The following is a 23,572-nucleotide window of genomic DNA, read 5'->3' as shown; positions in this document are numbered from 1 at the left end:
AGCCATTTAATATTTACAAAATGCTTGTTTTTCAGGCATGCTTTTACTGAAAAAAAAAAGACCCTTTGGACATGCAGGTTTTTGTTTTCGGACAGTAGCAACAGTCTCCTTTTATTTGGCATTACTTCCTCCCTTGGCAATGCACCACAAGACTAATTCATTCCTTGTAGTAGCAAGACGCACAAAATGTCCAGTGAAGAATCTGCACGCCCTGTTTGTTTTTGATTATCTGCAGACCAGTTAGTCTCTATGAGGTCAAAGGTCGTATCTTTCTGAGAGGGCATGTTTCTCGCAGGGAATGAAAGATTGGACACACGTACACAGAGGAACACAGATATGGATACACACACACACACACACAAAATGCAGACTGGACTCAAAAACACACCCACAGATTCATGCAGGCCGTTTGCCATCAGTCTTTCAAATCACTGGTGTTGACAATATCTGGATGCATATCATGTGGCCTGAGTTCTCCACAAAAGGAGTCAACCAGGCAAACAGAGGATAAAAGTATTGTGAGTTTGTGCAAATGAATTCCTAGGCTTCCCACGACCTGCAAACACATTTACAGGCTTACAAGGTCTCAGACAGGGCCGGTCTGCTACACTGCTGTGTCGTGAGGCAACTGTAGGAAAACGCAAGTCAGTGCTGCAGTCATGATCACCTCTTTAAAGTCCAAAACAAGACTAAGAGCAGCTCTATCTGACCCTGAGTGAAGACCAAGACCAAACAAGAGTCAAGTCCAAGTCAAGATGATGACTAGCCCACACCTTATTTCTGGCCAATGCCACAATAGTGTGTAAATTTGTGAAAATTGTTTTTGGTACTGTACTGGACATTGAATTATACTTGTATTGGACAGCATTTCCCAAAAGCATATAAATCTAACGTGGGCGAGTGTGTAATCAGCAGCCAGCTGGACATTCATAGATAGATAGAGCAATGGAGAGAATTACCCTTGATTTCCCCATAATTGAGAGATCATTTGTGTTGGTCTCAGGCACAATGACAAGACCTCAAGAAAAATATCTGAGATGAGACCAAGACAAATTAGGTCAGAGTCAAACACAAGACCAGGGCTTTAAAAATGTGATCTGGGCAGCAAGAAAACAAGTTCTGGACCTGAGTCCTGCAGTGTTAGTGTAACTGCCCGTGGCGAGGGCAGCAGCGTTGCGGTAGCGGTCAGCTGGGACCTCGTGTCCACACATTGTCGTCACCCCCATCCTATCTCCATCCCTCCCAACCCTCACTCTATCCCTTCATCCATCCCTCCATCCCGCTAAATACCCCGGCTGTTAGCAGGCATTAAAAAGCCATTCACACCGCTCTCAAGTGCTTGAGTTGGCCGTCACCACAGCTGACTACAGAGGCTTTGAGGGGGCCTGGCCTCTCTCTCTGTCTCTCTTTCTTTCTCTGTGTGTGTCTCTCACTCACTCTCCCCTTTGCCTTTTGGCAAGCCGATAATATAGACTTGTGTTTCCTTTCCAATACTCACTTTCTCTCCGTGAGCTTTTCACAAAGATCTAGCTTTTGGCCGACAACAGCGGCACGCACGCCTGCACCGTCTGTCTGTCAGGCTTCTGTCGGCCGCCCGAGGCGTTGAGACTATTACCTGAGAGAATCAACAGCAGAAAAATCTATCAAAAACATGGGATTTGTTCATGCCAATCCACAGAAGAACATGGCTTGGCCCGTGCTGAGCCCAGTCCATATTTTTTATATTAGCAGATTCTGTAAAGTTGCTCTGTGACATAAGACATCCGCTGGAGGCCGGTGGCGAGGAAGAGTCTCTGCGGACCCCGTGCCATTGGCTGACTCGACCGTCACAATAAAGTCTGGGACAAGCAGGGACAGATGCCACGGCAAAACCCAATACCGCCGTGAACTACGAGGATGCAGCCAACAGCCAAGTTAGAACCAGAGAAAAAGTGCACTCTTAAAAAGCATTCGTCCTGTTCAACATATCTGCATATTTAATTTAATCACACAATATATGTTAATAACAACACATATTGCAACATATTATACTAACAAAATATTGGAAAATTTGATATATTAATTTTGATAATTAATTTTAATTTATCATTTAGCATCTGAATGATCGGTTGTCCTTTAAAGAACAACCAAAGCGCCAAAGACCATCCTTTGAAAACTGCCATATTTGTTTATCAATCATTACTACTAGTCCATACCCGGGGATGCGTGCACCACAACTCCATGCGCATAAACAGCATAAATTTGGGAAAATGGAAAAATCAGCTTCGTCAGTCCCTGCCTATGCCAATGCTCAATGCCCATGTGCAGTTTCAGATTGATTGGCCAACCCGTTGAGGAGCAAAATGGATGCAGACAGACAGACAGACAGAGTTTTCCTCATAGGATTAGACTAATCTGTTTTTCAAATAATGGCCATCTTGGAATGAAACTCTGCATATAATAATAATGATTATAATCTTTATATAGCACTTTTCAAAACAAAGGCGCCCTTTACAAATAATAAAAGCGATAAAAACAAAGTAAGAGATATAAAAGCAAGGCAAAAGCCATAAAAAAGAGGTCAAAAACAGCAATAAAAGGTCATTACATAAAACCAAGTCTATAAAAATATGTTTTAAGTGATTCATATGTTGTATTGGAAAGTAACACAAATGTGTATTGTCCCAAAGTCGACACACAGCTGTGCTGAAAATGACACATCCTTTTTAAGAGTGAAAGATCTTGGAATAGAGACATAAGGGGGGGGTTGGGGTGTTTCAGGGCGAAATGAGGTGGCCGTCCACATTGGGTGGTATATTATGGGATGCTATTACTACCCCAGGCAGGTGGTCTGGCACAGGGCTGACAGGGGCATCAGAAACCAATTACTGCGTCTGCTTACACACTGACTTTCTTCAGCCAAGTTCAACTCACATATCTGAATGGGCTCGTATGTTCAGGGGCTTTCTTGCTTACTCTTATCCCTCTCTCTCCTCTCTCTCTGCCGCTCTGTCTCCTTAGCTCAGCTCCAGGAATGCTCACTTGTACAGCATCAAGTCAACTTCAGCTGTGAACAGAACTGTATATTACTGTGTATTTTAGACCAAGGATGGGAGCGTTAATAACATTCCCTGCAGCTCTGTTTTAATTAGGATTCGACCAATATAGGTTTTTGAAGGCCGATTGCTGTTCTTTTGTGCCGTTATATTCAATGTCTTCAAACTTGACCATTTTCATGACAAAAAAGTACATTGTACAAGTATTCAGTGTTTCCCCCAGAACTGTATTCTTGTCAGGGTGGAAAAGCGTCTGAAACAGCATTTAGACCATTGGACATTAAAAACCTCTCCATTGAAACTTCTAGAAGTTTCAGTTATTTTAGTCTAAACTTCATTGAGACTAAAAGAAATGTTTTAGGTGGGTTAGCAGCTCTACCTCACCTATTCAACAGTAAGGGAAACTCTGGGATTCATTACTGCCTTTAAATGAGGAATTAACAAAACATAATTGAACGATGGAATTCATAAATTAAGTGTGCAAAGAAAATAAGAGGTTTAACAATGTCAGACTGATCCCAGAATAGACCAAACACCCAGTGAAATTCTGTTCAGTCTCTGCAGTAGTACTGTACTGTACTGATGGCCAAGCTGTATGGCAGAGAACATGCTTTTGTATCCTTAAATGTCCTTAAACCACACTGAACCTCTGGAACATTTAAATTCTGTGTAAATCTAATTGAATTCAGTGGATGCAAATAAACCGTCGAACATGTGTGTGCAAGAGCGCATGTGTCTGTATTCAGTATGCATGTGCAAATGTGTGTCGAGTCATGAGCCCTCGACGCTCCCTGTGTGCCTATGATTATGAATTTGTGTGTTTAAAAGTCAACTGCCCCACCTGCTCACCATTAATATAGGTTTTACTCCATCAAACCATTTCCCACACAGTCCCACATCTGTGACTCACACAACACACACATTCACCTCCGCCGCCCCTCGGGCTGACATGTTTCCCTGCTAATCTGTTTGCACAACTCTGCTGCGACCACAGGGCAATTACACATCGTCACATGATGCACACCCACAAGAGAGAGGGAGAGAGACAGAGGGAGAGAGGGGAAGAAGGGGAATAGAAAGAGAAAGGGAGGAAAAGGAGAGTGGAGCCACCCACTGAGAGACCCTCTCTCTCAACTTCTCCCCCATCCTCTCTCCTCCTGGCTCTCTCACTTGTCCTCCATCTCTGTCTCTCCCACTCAGTTTGTGGGTGTAATTGCAGCTGCCCATCATTTAGCCTCTCCCTAAACATCGCCACCCCCTCGGGGACCACAGTCCCGGTAGGAATCTCTAAGTAAATTTGATTTCTCATCTCATTTACCTTCCATAAACGCTGCCATATGTTTGATATTATATTTAAACTGTTCCAGTGGACGCCAAGAGAGTGTATGCCTTGGGAAAGGTAGAGGAACTGCATTGGAAAAACGGCACTGGTGAATGACAGGTGAAATTGACCGAGATCTGAGAGAGGGGGGGGAGGGAGAAACAACCTCAAAACCAAGAAGAAGAGAAGGGAGAGAAACTTCACAGCAGCATCCTAGTGTTTTTTTTTTTTATTTTGGCAGAGAGGGAACTGTCGAGTGGAGAAAGTGAAAGGTTTCCTGTGTTATTGTTTTTTTTGCTCTCTTTCTCTACCACTCTCTACCGCCAAATTGAACAGTTTTATTTTCCTCTCCTCTCTTTCCCGTTGCTCCTGAGTGGCGTTGGGGGCTACTCTGCTTCTCCCACTCCCCACTCCCCACTTCTCCCTGCTCCTCCACTTCTCTTTCTTATAATCCCTTTTTCTTTTTCTTTTTGCTCTTGCTTGGTCCTTTTTCTCTCGTGGTAAGGATTGACCAGGTCACACGTCAACAGCGGGGCAGCCAATTTCATTTTTTTTTCTCCCTCTTATGTGCCAGATGGGTAGGAATTTTCACATAAGTTCAGGAAAGTGCTTGAATGTAAATTTAGTGTACTTTTCTGTGATTGACAGCTTACTTGACACTGAATCTGAATGATCCTGATATGGTAACTCCCATCTATCCGGTACTGCATACAGGTTAAAACAAACACTGAATTTTTTGCAACTAGGAACTGGCCCAGGTCTGTGTCAGTCACAGGGAACTGAACAAAAGTCATGTTCGACAGCAGTGGGGGGGTTGGTGTAGAGGATGTGAAATGCGGTGGCTGTCGGGGCTTTGGACGACGGGGCGGGGTCATCTGGAGGGCGAGGACGAAGGCAACCGGCTCCCTCAGACAATCCGGCTCAAGAGAAAGTTCTGGGAACTCGAATTTGAAAGGTGAAATAGAGGCCTGAATGCTGCAAATGCCTGAAATCCCCCAAGCCGTCGAGGGCACGCCGGGGTAAAACGCATTTATCGGCCAGAGGTTAACAGAAAAACGGGTTGGCTGTTGTTAATCAAAGTGAAGGACTTTGCTGAGGGCTGCAGCAGCATTAAGCCCGCTGCCCATCCAGGAGATCAGCTGCTGTTTTGGGATCGCTTTCCAAACGCTGGCCCGACACTCTGCTGTGTTAATCCGCTGATCTGGCATGGTATTTGAAAAGCAGCTGAACACAGAGATACACACACACACACACACAGGGGATAGAGTGTTTGTCATGTAAATGCATCGCAATAATGTGCATCCACGGCTTGATTTTTGCACTTGCGGGCATGCAGACAAACAGACTGACATACGCACAAGAGGTAGAGCTTTTGTCATGTGCTGTAAGCGTTTGAAAGAAAATACTTCTAGTTGTTACTAGACTAGAGTACAGCGGAGTTTGACTGAGAACAGGCCTGTAATCGGAGTGTAAAGGTTTGGGCTGAGTAGTAATATTTTTCAAATTGGTTTGACTGTTTGAACTGTGCAGCTCTGGGTTTGTGCGTTCACTCCTCTCTGTGGTAATCTATCCCTGCAAAGCTGTGTGTGTCGGTACCAGAGCATCTGCGTCTGAGGCCTTGTTAACGGCACTGGAGCCTGTCTCCTGCTTCCCCGCCTCGCCGTCTCTCTACCTGCCTGCTTTTCTTGGTTCCCCGACTGCCTGTCTGTCTCTCTGGTTCTCCACCTCCCTTCCTGCCTGCTACTCTGCCTGCCTGCCTCTTTTCCCTGCCTGCCTGTCTGTCTATCTATCCAACTCCCCTCCTTGTTAAACTCCTTACCTACCTGTCTCTCTGCCTCCATGTCTTTCTATCTCGCTTCCCGCCTCCCTGTCTGTCTAGCTCTCTCCCTCGCTACCAAACTGCAGTACTTCCCTGCCTATCTACTTGGCCTGTCCTCTGTTTCTCTGCCTGTCTTTCTGTCCCCCTCCCTGCCAAGCTCCTTGCCTGCCTGTCTCCCTGCTGGTCCTGTCTGTCTGCCTGCCTCCGTCACTGGCCACTCTCCTGCCTCTGGAATGGGCCGTGGGACCGGGAACTGAAAGGTACAGTGAGATGGGGAGGTTGGGACGGGCGTCGCTCTACCCGTTTGCGCAGGGGGAGACAGGAGGAATGAGAGGATTTATGTGCTCCCTAATAAAGTTTACGAGTGGAGCCGTGTTTCAAGAGCTCCAACTGGCGGTTTTCACATCGGTCGGGGAGTTGGGGACCGGCATCGGGGCCCGGTCGTGAACAGCAAAGCAGCCATCAGAATTTGGTTTCTAAGTTCCTCTTTATTCCTTTGCAAGTCAATGGAGCAAAGATGAACTTAATGTTTGACGTTTCCCTCCAGGAAACTCACAAACAAATTTTTATGATCAAGCCAAACAGGCAAATCAGCGGTTTACAAGTCAAAGCAGGAGTAACAACGGATTCTTAATAAATGAAAGCTGTTCATCAGTGACTCTGGCTCACCTGCTGCACACCTGAACGTCAATTTGACTGGGATCGTGACCGGTGGAGATACGTATACACCAGTTTTTGAGCTAGACTGTTTTCAGAGAGGTTTTAGAAATCTGAATGAGCCGATGAGGTTAGTGGGAAAAGCCTTTAAGATGTTGGGAAACCCAGCATAGCAGTGGTGAATGCTCATTCTGTCACAGGCAAGGGAAAGGGAACCAAGAGGAGCAGTGATAGTGGGAGAAAAGTATATTCCAGTACAATACAGTTCTACATTAGATCATGGCTTATTAAAAACTGGCCCTGCATATTACTGTTACAGTGTGAGGAGGGTAACGCAGAGCTTCCACTTCTAAATTGTGCTCTCCCATTTTGTTTCCAGCTTCCAGTAAAATTTGCACTAACTGAACTCAACTTCCTTCTCCTCCATTGGCGCTGCTCAGTGGTTTTATAGTGAAAAAATGAACTTTGACCCAATAAATCACTTTGTATATAAAGCCGCTATAGTGGGATGAAAGCGGTTTTGTACTTGATAGCTCGGAGTGTGAATGTGTGAATGCAAAGCATGATATTCCTGAAAAGAGACATGCAATTGTGCTGGATAAATAAAGGTTAAAAAAAATAAAAAAAATAAACTAGAAAAGAACTATGAAAGGGCATTAGGCCTATCTGATTAGGCAGGATAATAGAAGTGAATGGTATGGGAGTGAAAATGAAGTTGTGCTCTCCCAGCTTCCAGTTAAATTGGAACTGAACTCCCTTCACCTACAGTGGAGCTCAGTGGCAAACAGTAGGTTTTATAGAGAAAAAACGAACTTTGATCCAATAAATCACTTTGTATATAAAGCCAGTAGTGGGATGAAAGTGTTTTTGTGTACTTGAGTACTTGATAGCTCTGAGTGTGAATGTGTGAACGTGAAGCACGGTAAAAAAAGACATGCATGTTCAGGAAACGTTTGCTGGATAAATAAAGGTTAAAAAAGAACAGCATTAGGCCTATCTGATTAGGCAGGATAATAGAAGTGAATGGTATGGGAGTGCAAATGAGGGTGAGTGTGGGTTTGGGAAGGGGGTAAAGAAAGGTGAGAGGTGCAGTGGGGGGTTTAAGTAGAGTTGAAGTGCTCCACTGGGCTGTGTATAACAGGGACAGGGCAGAGGGGGCAGAGAAGACGCATGGGTCGCATTAAAACAGGGTTCAATGAGAGGGCTCCACTAATGCTACCATAATCCCTGACAAGCCTGGCTATGAGTCACACACACACACACACACACACACGTACGTACACACACACCGAGTTGTTCTCTCCTGGCACCTATTTATGACTGCTGGCAAGCGGTGTGTGAGAGGTCTGGTAATATGTGAGGCTGATGTCACAGCAGGCCGGTCCACTGAGCTCATCTCAGACCACCGAGCCTCCAACATGGAAAGCTACATGCCATGGCACACTGGCAATCTTTTTCCGTGTTCCCCCGCTGGGCGCTATAGATACACCCGGGCCATCTGGATCTTTGCGGGGCACAGCTATCTCTCCAGCGATGGCACAAGTTTCACTTTATATCTGTTTAAAAGTTATTATTTCTACGTAAAAGTTGACATCTCTAACATCGCAACAGGTACAGGAAAAAAGAATACAAATGGATGTTTAGATAAAATATAACCTGGCTCCAGACTCCTGAATCGCATCCCGCCCACTTTTCAGATTTTTTTGTTGAGCGATTCAGAGATTCTGGTGTTGCTCTTGTCAACAGCTTGTTCTCACTTGGAGAAACAATCGAACCAATCGGTGCTTTTGCCGGCGGGACTAAAGTTTGAACCGTTTATTGCAGCGGTTTTTCATTGCCGTTTCGGCAGAATAGATTTGTTGAAATCATCCTCTTAACCAACATATTATCTTTGCAAAGACAGTAAATACAGACAATAAATACGCCCAGCATCAGTGTCACTGGAAATAACGTCAGAGCGGCCGGATACGTCAGTCACTAGTGATTGGTTTGGGGAAAATCATCTCCCACACACAGAAAACGGCTAACAAGGAGGCAATCTTAGGCTGAATGATGGAGTGGGAACGAAATGGCCATTCAGACTGAATATCAGGCTAAAAAAATACATAGTGTGGGTGGGAATCGGTGAGCAGGGAGCCATAGCGCACCCCGCTAGTTTTTCCCACTTAGCCCCACATCTCCATGTGTATTTATGGGTAAAAGCCTTGCTACTGCACTCCTGAGGAAGAACAACTCCAGGCTCACATACTCTTTCACCCCGCAAGGCCGTAGAAGTTTTAAAGAGTCACTTCATTAGATAAACACATTAAAGGCCCAATCCCTAGCGTTTTTGACTAACAGTATGTGACAGTTAAACATGTGCTTTTCATGTATTTCCAGACTGTAAAAGGTTGCATTGCATTTACATCCCATCTCAAAGTCAAACTCTTCAAGCACAGGTGTGAATAGATCATAAAAATTTGATCAAATTACATAATTCTGGATTGCAGCTTTAAACATATCTGAATAGTTATGCACCATCAATGTTTTGACAGTGCACACATCACATCTCAGATTATCCATTGGCACAGACATCCTTGATCTCAGCAAGGCTAACCTGGTTAAACAAAGGTTAAAAAACAACGGCATCCCAGCAGACAACAGCATTCCTGAGGGGGCGAGTGGGTTTCTGAGGAAATCAGTCGGTCGCATTCCTGTCTGTGATCAATCAGCCTCCGGCCCGCCGCCCGGACAACCTGAAGTTAACCTCACCTTCCTGGAAACTACCTGCCCACAGAAAACAACCTCCGCCTTCAGTCACTTTATTATAGTTTCTGTTGTTTGGTAAATAAATATGCAGATACCACAATGTGTGTGTGTGTGTGTGTGTGTGTGTGTGTATGCGATTTAGCAAAAAGTTACTTTTAAAGGTAATTGTTACTTTACTCCATTATTTACTTAACTATATTACAGAGTTACTCTTTAATTAAAGTATTTTTGTGTTACCCACTTCAAACACACACCATAGCAATATATGGCTTGTGCTGCCAAGTGTTTTGTGGATCTGTTTACATTAATTGATAAATTTACTAAGTTACTACAAATAAGTAATCTGAGTACTACAAAGCAACACGCTGCCACCTGTGTGTGTGTGTGTGTGTGTGTGTGTGTGTGTCCTTAAAACTACCTGCCTCTAGGAAAAAAAACCTCAACGCCCATTCACTTTACTAGAGTTTCCACTGTTGCGATGACAAAATAATTATATAGAAACAGGCTACAGTGTGTGTGTGTGTGTGTGTGTGTGTGTGTGTGCACCCATGTGTGTGTGTGCTTAAGCTGGTCCACGTTTGAGGGGAAGACGGAGAGCCGAGTGAAGATGGACTCAGGGACGATCCACAGTGTGACGTGAGGCCGGTACAATTTAGGTAGAAAGTTAACGCTCATTCCATCCACCAAAGGAGGAATGTGGGCGAGGGACAGAGGGATGGGTTTGGCACATTGAACGCTGAAGTATGGAAGAGCGCTCCAACCTGCTGTGCTCAGTGACAATGTGGTGGAGTCATTAACGGTCCTCCCAGGTACTCAGAGGAGCGAGGAGGGACATGACCTTTCTACGGTCCATGGGTCCACGATTGAGACAAAGCAGCGAGCCTATAGAGGAACACTGAGATTACACAGAAGCTTCATGGATAGATTGAAGTATATTATCCAGCCTGAGTTCATTGTCAGGTAATGGAATATTTAGGAAAAGCACAAGGTATACAGAATAAAGGAAAAATACATCCTCAGATACTCTTACAGTGTGTTTAATGCATTCCAGGAGTTATTTTGTGAGTTTCATTCAACCTGCTTCATCTACGTCTACTTCAGTTAGTGATTTCTTACATTTCCCAGAATGACTTTCGGCAACCCCCAGAGAACCGACATGAACTTGTTGCATTCAACTACATGTAGGTGGAGAGAGCGATAGCAATAGCAATAAAAGCAGCGCTTCCATAGCTACTCAAAACGCGAAATGGGGCTACTGTCGGTGGAGAAATTGGTATCTCTGCCTTTTCTACGATACATTTCTCCCTGTATGATTGTTGAACGTCGGTGCAAAATGGTGAGTCTAGAAAGAAGCCCTCGCTCTTTGATTGTGAGCGACTGACACCAAAACCCTAACTAACCCTAACCATAACCATTACCGTTGATGTTTAGATAGTTTAAATTTTTTCTCCTATCAAACTCCATTGTAGTTGCGCTGGAATATCTCAATATGACGCCACATCTGCTATTTTTTTTTACAGTGTTTAAGTGTTTTAAAGTGGATTTTTCCTATTAGGTATCAGGTGCTGGAACAAAATAAGAGTATAAAACATCGTAGTTGTAAAGTCTACAGTGTCCTCGCTCTCTCAGCGTCCGCATCCGGCCTCTCCGCCTCCCTCCGTCTCACCGTCAGCCTGCAGTGTTCTGGCCAGCACATAATTGTCTAAGTGCTTCTGGATGGCAGCGGGCTATTTGGTCATTAAGGGGGCCTATTAAGTCATTAGTGCAACAGTGGGACTGCCGTCTGCCTGCCGACAGGGCCAGATGATCGGCCCGATACGTGTTGCCGCGCAGTTTTCCACATATTTGCACAGGTAATTATAGCTTAGATGTGAAACACCCTCTGATGTCACGCTTAAAGAGGGGATGCACGTCGCCAGCACACTTTAAAGGTAATCTCCTCCTCCCCTTCTCCTCCTCTGTTTCCACCTCTTTTTCCATTCTGGGTCTCTTTGTGTGTGTGTGTATACAGTGTGTGTGTGTGTGTGTGCAGATGAGCAATGGGTTAGCAATGGGACAACCAGAGCCTCAGGACATGTCAGAGAGAAAGATAGAGGGAGAAAGAGAGGGAACATAGATCCAAGAGGAGCCAGGAGGTCAGAGGAGAGAAGAGCAGAATGGAGACATAACTGCTTTTTCCATCACTCTGTGGCCAACACATCGCTGCGAACCCAATCTTACACACCCACCGTGGAATGTAAATATTTGACTAGGGGTAAGGTCGGATGTTACTTAATTCCCCCCTTTAAAAATGTCTTGTTTAGGTGAACACAGTCCAAGGAACACAACGTGAAGTGTTCTGTCATGATATGATATGATATGATACGACGCATGAGAGAGTCATATTTTGAATCCATCTCCGCTGCGGCTCTCAGCAACCCTTGCCCAACCCATGGAGATATTCACTACCCCGGTCTCACAATATCATATTCACTACATACCACAAATGCTCATCAAATGACACTCATGCAAAGCCACAAAACTCTGGATCTGTACAGAGAAAGGCAGAGCTCCTGGCTATATACTGTATTTTACTGTAAACCATGGCAAGGATATTTTGTTTTGAAATCTGTTTTAAATCATTGGTTGATATCCTAGAGCCATGTACTTTATAAAGCATAATGTTAATTGTATAAACCAAACCATCACATAAAGTTATACTGTACAAAATTAGATGAATATTGTGATATAATATTATGCCTATATTTCCCAGCCCAATACGGAAACACAAACTATGGGTCTATACAGAGAGAAAGGCAATGCCCCTGGCCCCCGAAAGATGAAAGTTGCACATTCAGACCACAGCGTGTAAACTCAGTGGTTAGTATCCCAGAGTCATGTACTTTTCATAACGTATTTTCATACATATGATATTTTCGCCACATCATCCAGCCCTTCGCCTGAAAGTTCCCCGCTCTGCCCACAGCATGTGTGAGGCTCGTATGCCGTGTCAGCACAACAGAAAGCCTCAGCCTAACATCTTCACCAGCGGAGGGCTGGGACAGGAGTCGGACTGATTGAAATAGACATGTCAGACTGTCACTGAGCCACCGTGCTGGAGCTCTAAACCGGGCACCTCCTCGCCAGGAGGAGGAGGAGGCCATGCAGTCTCCTGCTGAGCAGAAACCAGATCCCTGTCCCTCTTTTCCTTCACCCAGTCCCCTCTGTGGCCCTGAGGTGACAATACTGGGGTCTAGAGACAGCCATCTCTCTCTCTCTCTCTCTCTCCCTCTCCCTCTCTCTCGCTCTCCCTCTCTACCTCTCTCTGTCTCTCTCCCTCTCTCCACAGGTCACAGCATAGTGAAAATAGCCCTTGTCGGTAGAAACTCTGCCTGGTCAGGAGTTGGACAAGCTCCCCTCTGCTCTATCTGATTGGCCGCTGCCTGCCTGCCGGCTCAGCAGTGCCCAGGCTGACCCCAGCAGACTGCCAGTCTCCTTACCGCTCTGCTGCTCCGCGACTCCGCCGCCACCTCCCACCGTGACCCTCGACCCCTGCCCAGGAGACAGGCGCCACAGATATGATGTCATTTCTCCCCGACATGGGCCAGCGGCCTCGGCTGCAACGCGACCCAGGGAAAATAAATATGGGTGTTTATATGCTGGGAGTGAGAGAGGCCCACAGGCTGGAGCCGCCCTCCAGTTCCCCCAAAAGCAGCGCTGCACTAAAACCATCATTGTTCCACATCTTAACTCCGATAATATATCTCAGTGGAACATAGATCACCTTACTGCTGTGATACCGCTGGGAAACTCATGATGTGTAGGCATCTTAAGGGAGATGAATGATAATGTGTACACTATGCAGCCATGACTGTGCAGATGAATTCAAGGATCTGCACTGAGTTTAGATGGGAGGAAACTTGAAAAAATGAACAATGGCTTTGGGGAGAGGAAGTATGGTAGGAGTTATTGGTTGCGCAGCTTGCACCCTTCTAGCCGGCCCGGCTTCCTCCAGCCGTTCCCCCTCGGTGCTCATAGCGTGCCGTAGGAAAGCCTTTTGGTACTGGCTGGCCCGCCCAGCTGTCGACCTACATCGGCCTCCATGGAGCTGGAGAAGAACCATGCACCACGGCCTGCCTTTGTTTCCACAGCCTCTAAACCCCTTCGCACAAAGAGCTCCACACCTAATGGTCTAAAGAGAGTCTGTCTGTCAGGCTCATTGCCAAGTTTGCGAGGCCTGGCACACCTAGCATCTCTCTCTCTCTCTCTCTCTCTCTCTCTCTCTCTACATACACCACCACCTACATCACCACTACAACCTGCAACTAATATACCTCCTCCGCCGCCTCCTTACCCAGAGGCGACAATTTATCTACAGTACCTCTACTCGTCCAAAAACTACTTCCTCTGAGGTCACCGGCCCCCAAGCGATGGCTGACCCAGTGACGCCGGCCGTCCCACACTCCAGGGAGCTGAGCCGGGGTGAAGCTGGACAAACCCACGCCTCGAGAGCGCCCGCCTCTACGCAGCCCCACTGCGCTGGCACCGCTGGGACCAGGTGCCGGTGAAAAACCTACGGCGGATGATGAATCACCGCCGTTCATGTTCCTGAGAGGCCCTCGGCGACGCCAGAGCGGCAAAGTTACAGGATATTGTAAGCAGCTACTTTTATTGGGAACAAATAATATGTGGGCCGGCAGGGTTTGGAACCTTTCCCAACTTAGATCTCTCTTGAAGCATTGCTCATGTTTCAGATTAGAGTTAGCACTGACACGATGCACATCAGTCTCCCTGTATTTTACTCCCCCTATACTTTTTCTATCCAGTCAGTTTCTATCTCTACCCTCTCTGTCTTTCTCTCTCTGGGTCTCACTTTTCTTTTTGCTGACCCCCACCCATGCATTTTTTCTTTGACTTTTCGTCTATCCATCCTCCTGACCTCATCGCTGTTCCAATCAAGCGTAGAGGGATCCAATCAACCATAGTGTTCAGATTATATCGCAAATTATTATAATTGAGAATAATGGTTTCCATGTCAGTTTCATTTCAGCTCTGAATTGCTCTCGTACATATCTGGAATTGAGGGGGTTGCAAAGCTCAGAAGTCCAACAGTACTTTGTGCTCTGCTGGGGTGAAATTTAAGTTATTCATCATCCAATTTTGAATGAATTTCCATGGCAATAAAAAGGTTATCTGAATTTCAACGAACACCTGTCTCATAAAAATATTGACTTTATCATCCCTTGTAAATTCAAAGCATTCTCCCTTTGCTTTTCTCTGAGGAACAATAGAGGACACTCCCTCAATACATATTGGAGTCGAATGAAAATTCTCAGGAAACAGAAACATTGTTTCCAACAGTTGGATACTGTACCGCAACTCAACCCTGTTACAATGTAATTTAAAACAGTGTTGTTATTAGGGGCAACTGCTGTGCCTGCCACACTAAATACACATCAACTTAAGGGCAGTTACACTGAGAACAGTTTAAAGCTGAAAAAGACAGAGGACATGAATTCCTTTAACATCACAAGAAAAACACTTGTCTAATGCACATAATAGGCTACACAAATTGCAAAACACTCATAATGGCATTAGCACTTGTCCTCTTCGCTACTGAGAAGCACAGTGAGTCGAGCTGAGCTTATTTCTAGTGGTAGTAAAGCTCCCAGGCATGTGCAGGGCATTCATTGCGGCTTTGACAGCGTAGTTAGGAGGTGCTGATGAAAAAGGAGAGGCTGTGTGAGCCCACTGCCTCTCAAATTAGCCCCTTGGACCTGTCACATGGAGGCTCAGGCCCTCACAGATTCTGTTGCCCCACACCGCCGATGTGCGTGCATGGGGCTTTGCAATGCGTGCTGCTTATGTACCTTCGTGTGTGGCGTGCATGCAAAGCACATGTGTTTGGTTGTCTCTGTGTGTATTGTATGAACACACACACACACATATTCAGATGTTCTTTGTTCTTAATATGGAGCAAAGATAATATTGGAGCATAAATTAGAGGAGCGCATCCTCCCCGTCCTGTCAAGGCTCATCACGGACTTTTCTAGACCTCCCAGAGTTTGGAAAATAGACTCCAGCCTCCAGTTTGGTGACCTCCAATTGACTAATCCAAGTCCATTCTTTAAATAGACCTATATGTTCCCCTCATCTATTTACCATCACAGGAGAAATAAAAGACGGACATACTCCCCATGTTTCGCTCATCAAGTAATTAGGTTATTTCGTTCATCTTTCAGTCTCCGATTACAGTGCGACACTGGCAATACCGCCGGGACCCAGACAGACAGTCTGCTTTAATGAAAGAGAGAGCTCTCCATACTTCTCACCTTCTCTAATCTATTCTGCATGTACATCGCTCAGCCTGACACCCTCTCTGCCGATTCAGCTGTTGTGTCTGTTTGTTTAGTGAGGTCGACGAACATCCATAACCGTAAAGCTGTCTCCAGCGGACAGGATTTAATCAAATTTTTGTTTCCCCTATACATTGTCTTCTCCCACATTCCCAACTGTTCCTTTCCTTTCAAGGGATGCATCACCCTCAATCTGTAGACACACACACACACACACACACACACACACACACAGGCTGAGCAGTTCTCTACTTCTATATTTGCCACATAGAGTGTGGATTATGGGGCTCTATTCAAAGTGCAAAGTGAAATACGTTTCTGCAAGCAAAAGGACATGTAGGGGTGCAGTTGGAATGTAGACTGGTGCCCCAATTTTAGGATCTATGCATGCCCCCACTATGCATTGCTTGGTCCTCCTTCCATTCCCAGACTTTACATCTATTTTGCAATTTCTCCAAGTATTTCAACCGTGTAATTGCAGTGGATAAAATGCAAAAGAGGAGAAAATAAACACGTATTCATTTCTCCTACCTGAGAGAAGTTGAGCCCGTTGAGGGGGTGACACTGCTCCTCCACCCTCTCCACCGCCCCTGTCGTCTTCCTCATCCTCTCGGCCTCTTGAGCCAGGAACAGGTCCAGCACCGGCGTCCCGCGGGACCTGACGTCCCACTCCGTCAGCGAGTTCACCATCAGCATCACCCACACGGGCCTCTTCCTCTCCCAGTTCCCTGCAATGGCGTTGAACAGGTAGTCGGCGTACAGGCCGCGGCCGCGCTGGTCCGCCGTCATCCAATAGGGCATCATGTGCTTGACGTAGTCCAGGTGCCGTTTGAGGCGGCGGTACAGGTCGCGGGGCAGCAGGGTCTGCAAGTTCTCCCCGTGCGGCAGCAGCTGGCAGCTGGTCAGCTTGGAGATGGTCAGAGGGTCGGTCAGGTCCAGTTCAAAGAAAACATTGGAGCTTCTGTGGAAAGCCCGCTTGGAGCTCTCAGGGATGAAGTCCCAGACCCGGGTGTAGGGCACGTGGATGGTCCCGAATAAGTAGGAAGGCGGGTGAGGAGGCTCACGCTTCACTGTCCACAGGAAGGAGTTCATGTCACTTTGCTGTGGAGGAGGCAGAGGAGCGAGAGAAGGGAAGGGAAAGAGAGAATGAGGCAGAATGTAAAAGTATAAAGAGTCAGAGGAAATCAAAATACCAGAACCATCATTTTGAAACGGCCCGACTAGCCTTAAAACTAAAGTTGACACATTTTTCCTCTGTTGTGGTTTACTGGCTCATGGGCTCAGGTCAACAAGTTAAATATTGGAATACCATTTTGAGATGAAGGCAGGGGAAGTATGAAGTCTAGTCAGCTCTGGGCTGTGCTGTGAGCGTACACTGCTGTGGTGCAGGCAGGGAGTTTATAGAGGGGCCTTCTGGACTGTAAACAGACCCCCGTGTATTGTTGAGGTGCATACCTCGGTTGCCAAAGCCTCTTTTGGGCTGGGAAGGATTTCGAAGGCTGCTGCTGCAGTGCAAATATACTGTACTGAGCTCATAAAAGTCAAAAGCTGAAAGAAATCTGGGCCTCGTTGTGACCCCACTACGATACGTTTGTTTGTGAAATTGATTTTTACAGAACCAGGCAGGGAGTGCTGGTGCTGACAGCCATACGTACAGCACTGTTTTTATGTTTTATGCCTTAGGTTACAGGAAGTGTTTGTCTATTGTGGTTATGTCTATACAAAACAATGGCACGATGGAAATCAAATAATCACAACCATGGCAAATGAGCAAAACGCTGCATTGCAAGCATACATCGCTGTGCAAATGTGCTGTGCATGTGCTGTGACACCATGAAATTAATACTTTGATGTTGGCATCGTTGAAATATGAACAAGCATTTATAAACAATATCAAAATTCTGGCTTCTGAGACATGGGGTAATCAAGCAGACAGGGGATGGAACCTATTACTGTAAAATAAAGTTATTCTTAGAAAATGTTTACTTCTAAAATTTAATCAAGATTTCCTTCAACTGTGTCCCAATTATGCTGCATGCTGCCAATGCTGCATTTGTCATATGAAGCTTTTCAAATGACTGCCAAAAGCTAGTAGAGTCGTCTTGTGCATTTGGGAGTTCTGTTATCACCATAATTAACTGCAACGAACATAATTTCTGGCACAGTCTTTTCCAAGACAAAATAAATAGTGAGTGCTATATTTAATTTCAGAGTGTTTCGCCTGTGCAAATACTGAAATGTTTAAACAGAGTTTGTTTCTAACATACTAACTCAATTTTCACATTGGCCGGGCCCGGCCGACACTGGGCTAACGGGAAAGGTTTGGATCGCATTACAGTGCGTTCTCCCTCTACATCATATTTTGGAGACACGCAAACTTAGAGCATTTTTGCATATGCAGCATTTTGTCAATCGTTAACGACCAAATGTGCGCGTCGGCCCATCCATAAAGTAAGACTTAGATTCAAGAGAACATGGAAAGTGCGGTGGAGTTTGTCTAAGTCCAGAGGAGAGGCGAGATCCCTCTGCTAAAGCTACATGGACTTCTCTGCTCCAGAGCTCAGGGCTCCTTTTTATGGGGGTAATTACTTTTAACAGAAAACAGAGAGCACTGTACTGACGCATTACAAATCACATGAAGAGAAGGAGCACGAAGCCTTCAATGATCTCTGACAACAGTTCCATTATCCGCATAGCCGTAGCCTAATGAAACAAAAGCCTGTGATCTCCAACGACTCCCTAATGACCTCCTCCAATATCTTAATAACACGTGCGTACATGCTTATAGGCAACCGCATGTGTCATTTTTTGAAACGTTAATTCGCCTGTTGCTGAGATCATGTAATTTTTCTGTTGTTGTGAGGCCTTGCAGTTTTGTTTTTTGTTTTTTTTTTGCAGCGGGGAATCTGCAGTCGAGCCAGGCTGCGCGTGTGCTGGACGTGATGTCTGCAGTCATGATTTTAATTAAGTTTCCCTTCATCTCCTCCGTCCATGATAAATTCACACTAAGAGACAGACAGACGGGAGCGACAGCCCGGCCCGGCCTGGCTCAGATTAGAGAAGACTCACATTAATTGAAGTGGAGTAGAGCCGCCTGCTGCACTGCTGCACGCTCCCTCACGGTATGAATTCGAGCCACTCCATAATTTTACCAATATGCCCGATAAGTGTTTTAATAGGCCATGTTGCATTGAAACATGATCACTTCTGAAAGGTCAGTGAAACTTTTCCAAATAAATGCACATGAAGTCAAGTCACCCGTGGGTGTTCCCCACTTGCTTTTGTCACATAAACAGCCATGAAGTTGGCGAGCGGCACCAATTTCTCTTGGCAACCGCTTTCATTTCCAAGGCCCACAGCTTTTCTTCGTTCATGGAAGCTCAGGACCAAGTTAGTTAGCCTGAAGCTTTTCTGCGCCAATGCATGTGTTGCTTGAGGATTTACCTTCATTACCTGGACCTGGAACCATGACACGCATGTAGTCACTCAAATTAGATATTAGCAAAAAATCCATGGAAAAAATGTAGCATTATCATTATAATTATTATCATTATTATTATCATTATGATATTGTTATTATTATTATTATTATTATTATTATTATTATTATTATTGATGTTGTTGTTATTGTTGGATTGTTAGATTGCCTATATATTGTTCTATATTGTTTCAGTAATTATCCAGGCTTTATATGATAATCCACATAAAAACTGTAATTATACCGTATTCATACTGCATTTCTAATTTAATTCCAAGCTGCATATTCGTTTTATCATCTGTTAAACTCATTTCACATCAAACAGATTATAGGACAATAATAAATAGCAATCATGGGTTAAAAACGGCCGAAACCTTTGACCTTATTTACAGTAAGTACATTCATAAGGCGCTATAATAGAACATGGTGCTAACTTTACAACATCCCGGGGTGTGATATAGCACAGTTGTCCCCAAAGTGGGGTCCGTGGGACCTCCAGGGGTCCTTGAAGGGGGTTCAGTGGGTCACCAGCTAAATGAAGAATAGTTTTATTTCACTATTATTTCACTCCCCAGAAGTTAGCCTGAAGGAACACATTAGGATAACCATTCTGATTACAGCTTTCACTGTCCCCACTTTTGGGTATCACAATTCTGTAACTAACAACATCTTCTCAGATGGGGTTCAAATCGTATCAAATGCAGGTTCGTGGTCGAATGTGTATCTATCTTCGGGTTCCCTGACATGAGAAAGTGTGGGAACCCCTCATGTAGCCCCCTCAAACCCGCGGTCACAACCAGCACGACTCACCGACTTTGGTGCGTCGCACTGCCTCGGTCTGTCCGGTCGGTCTGCGCCCCGGGGTGCCACAGGGTGCAGGAGAGCGCTCAGCAGGACCCAGCTCAGTCCAGGCAGACAGACCATCATGTCGAGGCGAGAGGACACTTCTGACAGTCTGCTGTTAGACACTTTTATCTCTCCCCTTCCCCTTTTCTCTCTCTCTTCTTACTGCCCTTATCCCCGTCGACTTTGAAATAAAACGTTACCGGTGGCCTCTGGGCTCACATGTGCCGCTCGGCTGGAGGACCATTTCGCCCCTCCGCCATTCCCGACGCTCGTTACGGCTGATTTTTTACTTTTTATCTGGCCTGTCTCGTCTCCTTCCACTCGGTGCTGTCCCGACGCAGGAGCCGAGCTTTTTACTCTATGGAGAGTTTCCGCGGTGCGCTCCACAAGTTTGGAGCGTCTTGACTGGAAGAGAAGGAGGTGGGACGCTTTGAATAACCCCCCACCCCACTCCAACACACTCACACACACACAACACACACACACTCCTGCTTATTTTAAGAGGAGGGGAGCGCAGGTTCAGAAGGGGATGACAGGTTTGCGTGAGTGAGACATGGACTCGAAAAGATTATGGGAGGGTGGGATCCTTAAAAGATCACTATAATATTCCTATAGAGACTTATAGCGTGTCTTTGGTATAGGCTACTCAATAGTGAGTTTTTATCTCTTGTGTCACTATAATATTACTATTCCTATAGTGTCCTGGGTTGGACACTATAGGATTGACTGATGAATTGTTAAACTTCACCATTAATTAATCTACAATAAGTTAACACAATGAGAGAATGTAGAAGAATGACTATTTTGATCATAGTTTCACTGTTATACAGGTAGTCATGGAATTCTGGACAAAATCATATTTAACAATAAAAATATTCTCAGATTTGGGTCCGAGAGACAAAGTCTTATCTAATGGGGGTCAGTGGCCCTAATTAGGGGTCCTTGATATGAAAAATTAGAAAATTAGGCTGAAAATAACTGTTATAGTGTGCCTATGATACTCATTTATGGTTGATGCGTGGCCTCTCCTATGGTACTATTATAATATTCTTATAGGAACATTCTACTCAAAAGTGAGTTTATAGTGACTTTATCATAGCCTACTTTATGGTATTTTTCTAATCTTTAATTTATGGTACTACTATAAGATTTTATATGGTATCATTTGTTGCCCTATAGCGGCTACATGATATTTTATATCATGATATTTTATATCATGTCTATCTGCTCATTACTGTACTTTCTATTCAGATGAAACAAACAGATTGGGTGTTTGTTCTAACAGTCTTTGGTCAGCTTGTCTTTTAGCTCAGTTGTAAAACTGTGACACTTCTGTGCTGTGATATTTGTATGGTATCCTTCTAAAAAAGCATGATAGGATTTTCATAAGGGATAGGCTGTCAAAAAGTGTCAACAAAAAAGCAGATCCAGGAAGGCAGGTGGCACGCACAGTGTTGGCAGCCGGTCCTTTTCAACAGACTCGTTCAAAATATCTAAATGAGCAAAATTTCACATGTTGTCATCTGCTTCCTCTTCACCAGCATTACATTTATCTCTGTCACTCTCTGTTTGACAATCCTGCAGCAATACATTTATACGGGGTCTTGTTGCGGCAGAGAGTGCCAGACCCCTACATGCATGATTAATGCGCACAAATAAATAGGTCCGAGTAAAGACAACTGTGAGAAGTGTTTTATTTATTTTCAGTCCAACGCTCTTCTTAAGATGTATTAGTCATGATGTGGAGCAGGCTGATCTGGAATAAATGGTCATGTTGAGAGAAAGTGGCCCCTCTTTGTGCAGGCCACAGTGTCAGCGCTCCACTACTCCACTACGACCCCAGTTATTGTCCAAGTGGCAGACAGTGTGACAGAGTCAAGTAGTGGGCAATTTATCACGGAGACCCCTCAAACAAGTGGCACCGGGCCCCTGCCTGCAGGCCGACGGCAGACAGGCCTCGGACAAGCAGCTCTTTGTCCTCCGCCGTGTTCTCCCCTCCTCTCCACTCCTCTTCTCACCGCTCCTCGCTCATTTCTGTTACTGGGCAGTGCTGTGAGCGGCTGACTGTCCCTATGCGCTCATTGTATTTTCCATTCAGATGAAACAAACAGCTTGGGTGTTTGTGCTGAGCGTCTTTGATCAGCTTGTCTTTTAACTCAGTTCCACGTTGTAAAACTGTGACACTTTCTGCCCTTTGACCCTTCGACTCCGAAGACTTTTATTGGGCACCATTCATCAAGCTTTTAGTGGCATCTGAAAGGCAGAAAAGTCAATATTTCTTTGTTTTATGCCTCTGCACAACGGCCTATGTGAATGCAGCTTCAGATGTTTTTAGATGCATGAAGGCAGCGTATAAAGGACTTACACGATGGAACCATGTAGATCTAATCTAATCTTTTTATCCTCGCTACTCTGTTTTCTCCCCTTTGTGGCTCTTGCTCCCAGACAGGTGTGGGATTTCAGTTAGCGGTTTCATCTACTCTAATATGGCCACCTGCGGACTCAGGTACCTGCCTTAACCACACCTTGTGGAGGGCTTCTCTTTGAAGGAGCTTTTCACATTCTTGGCCGGTTAGAAGAGGGCTTATGAGCGGCTGGCTGCAGGAGATTCCTGGACGGGGGCCAGCACTTACAGCATAGCGCACATATAGCCGGGGACGAAAGAAAAGACTTTAAAGTTAATGTTCTGTTAGCAGACCACAGAAACGCTCACTTACAGAATGCACGTCTGGGGAGGCGTTAGGGGGGTAGAGAGAGGGGGAGGAGAAGGGAAGAGGGGGGATGAGAGAGAGAGAGAGAGAGAGAGAGTGAGTTTCCATTCCAATCTGAAGCTATCTGTGAAATGTTAAACAAAGTCGCCTATATCTGTAGCTGAGCCCTGCCAATATTGATATTTTCACCACTTTCATTGACGTTGACCGCATATTTCCCTTGAATGTGTGCATTATGTACACTTACCCCATATGGACAGAGAGAGAGAGGGGGGGGAAGAGAGAGTGAAAGAGAGAGAGTGAAGAGACCTTGCTAATGTCTGCGGCCCTGCAGCTCTAAGGATCCTGTGTCTACTTGTCCTTGTGGCTCCACGGCTGCCTGTCTGTCTGATGTTGTGCAGAAGGCCTGCCACAAAACCCCAGCATTAACTCGCAGCCTCTCTGCCTCTGCATCGTTATTTGTGTATCAGTATGTCATGAAAGAGTTACTGCTACTACTGTTATTACTACTTCTACTACTACACCACATGAAAAGGAAACATCCTTAAACATCCACTTAACCGTTACGGAGAAGTGGCTACTGAGGCTGGGAATAAGAGCAAATGTTTGGTTTTTTTTATCA

The 23,572-nt window shown here is 45.3% G+C and overlaps 1 protein-coding gene across 1 annotated transcript in view; it reads right to left on the bottom strand.

Annotated features, from left to right (window-relative positions):
* Positions 1–20,602, bottom strand: part of trabd2b (TraB domain containing 2B) — a 69,793-nt gene extending 49,191 nt beyond the window's left edge. Inside the window, exons 1-2 of the mRNA XM_071917612.2 lie at positions 20,204–20,602; positions 16,447–17,016 (exon numbers count right to left, since the gene is read on the bottom strand). Of these exons, the coding sequence (XP_071773713.1) occupies positions 16,447–17,016; positions 20,204–20,320 (687 nt within the window). The 5' untranslated portion in view covers positions 20,321–20,602. The remainder of the gene's footprint in view (positions 1–16,446; positions 17,017–20,203) is intronic.
* Between the last annotated feature and the right edge of the window lie 2,970 nt (positions 20,603–23,572).

This window comes from Centroberyx gerrardi, chromosome 9, assembly GCF_048128805.1.
Source record: "Centroberyx gerrardi isolate f3 chromosome 9, fCenGer3.hap1.cur.20231027, whole genome shotgun sequence".
NCBI lineage: Eukaryota > Metazoa > Chordata > Actinopteri > Beryciformes > Berycidae > Centroberyx > Centroberyx gerrardi.
This window is presented reverse-complemented; position numbering and strand designations above follow the sequence as displayed.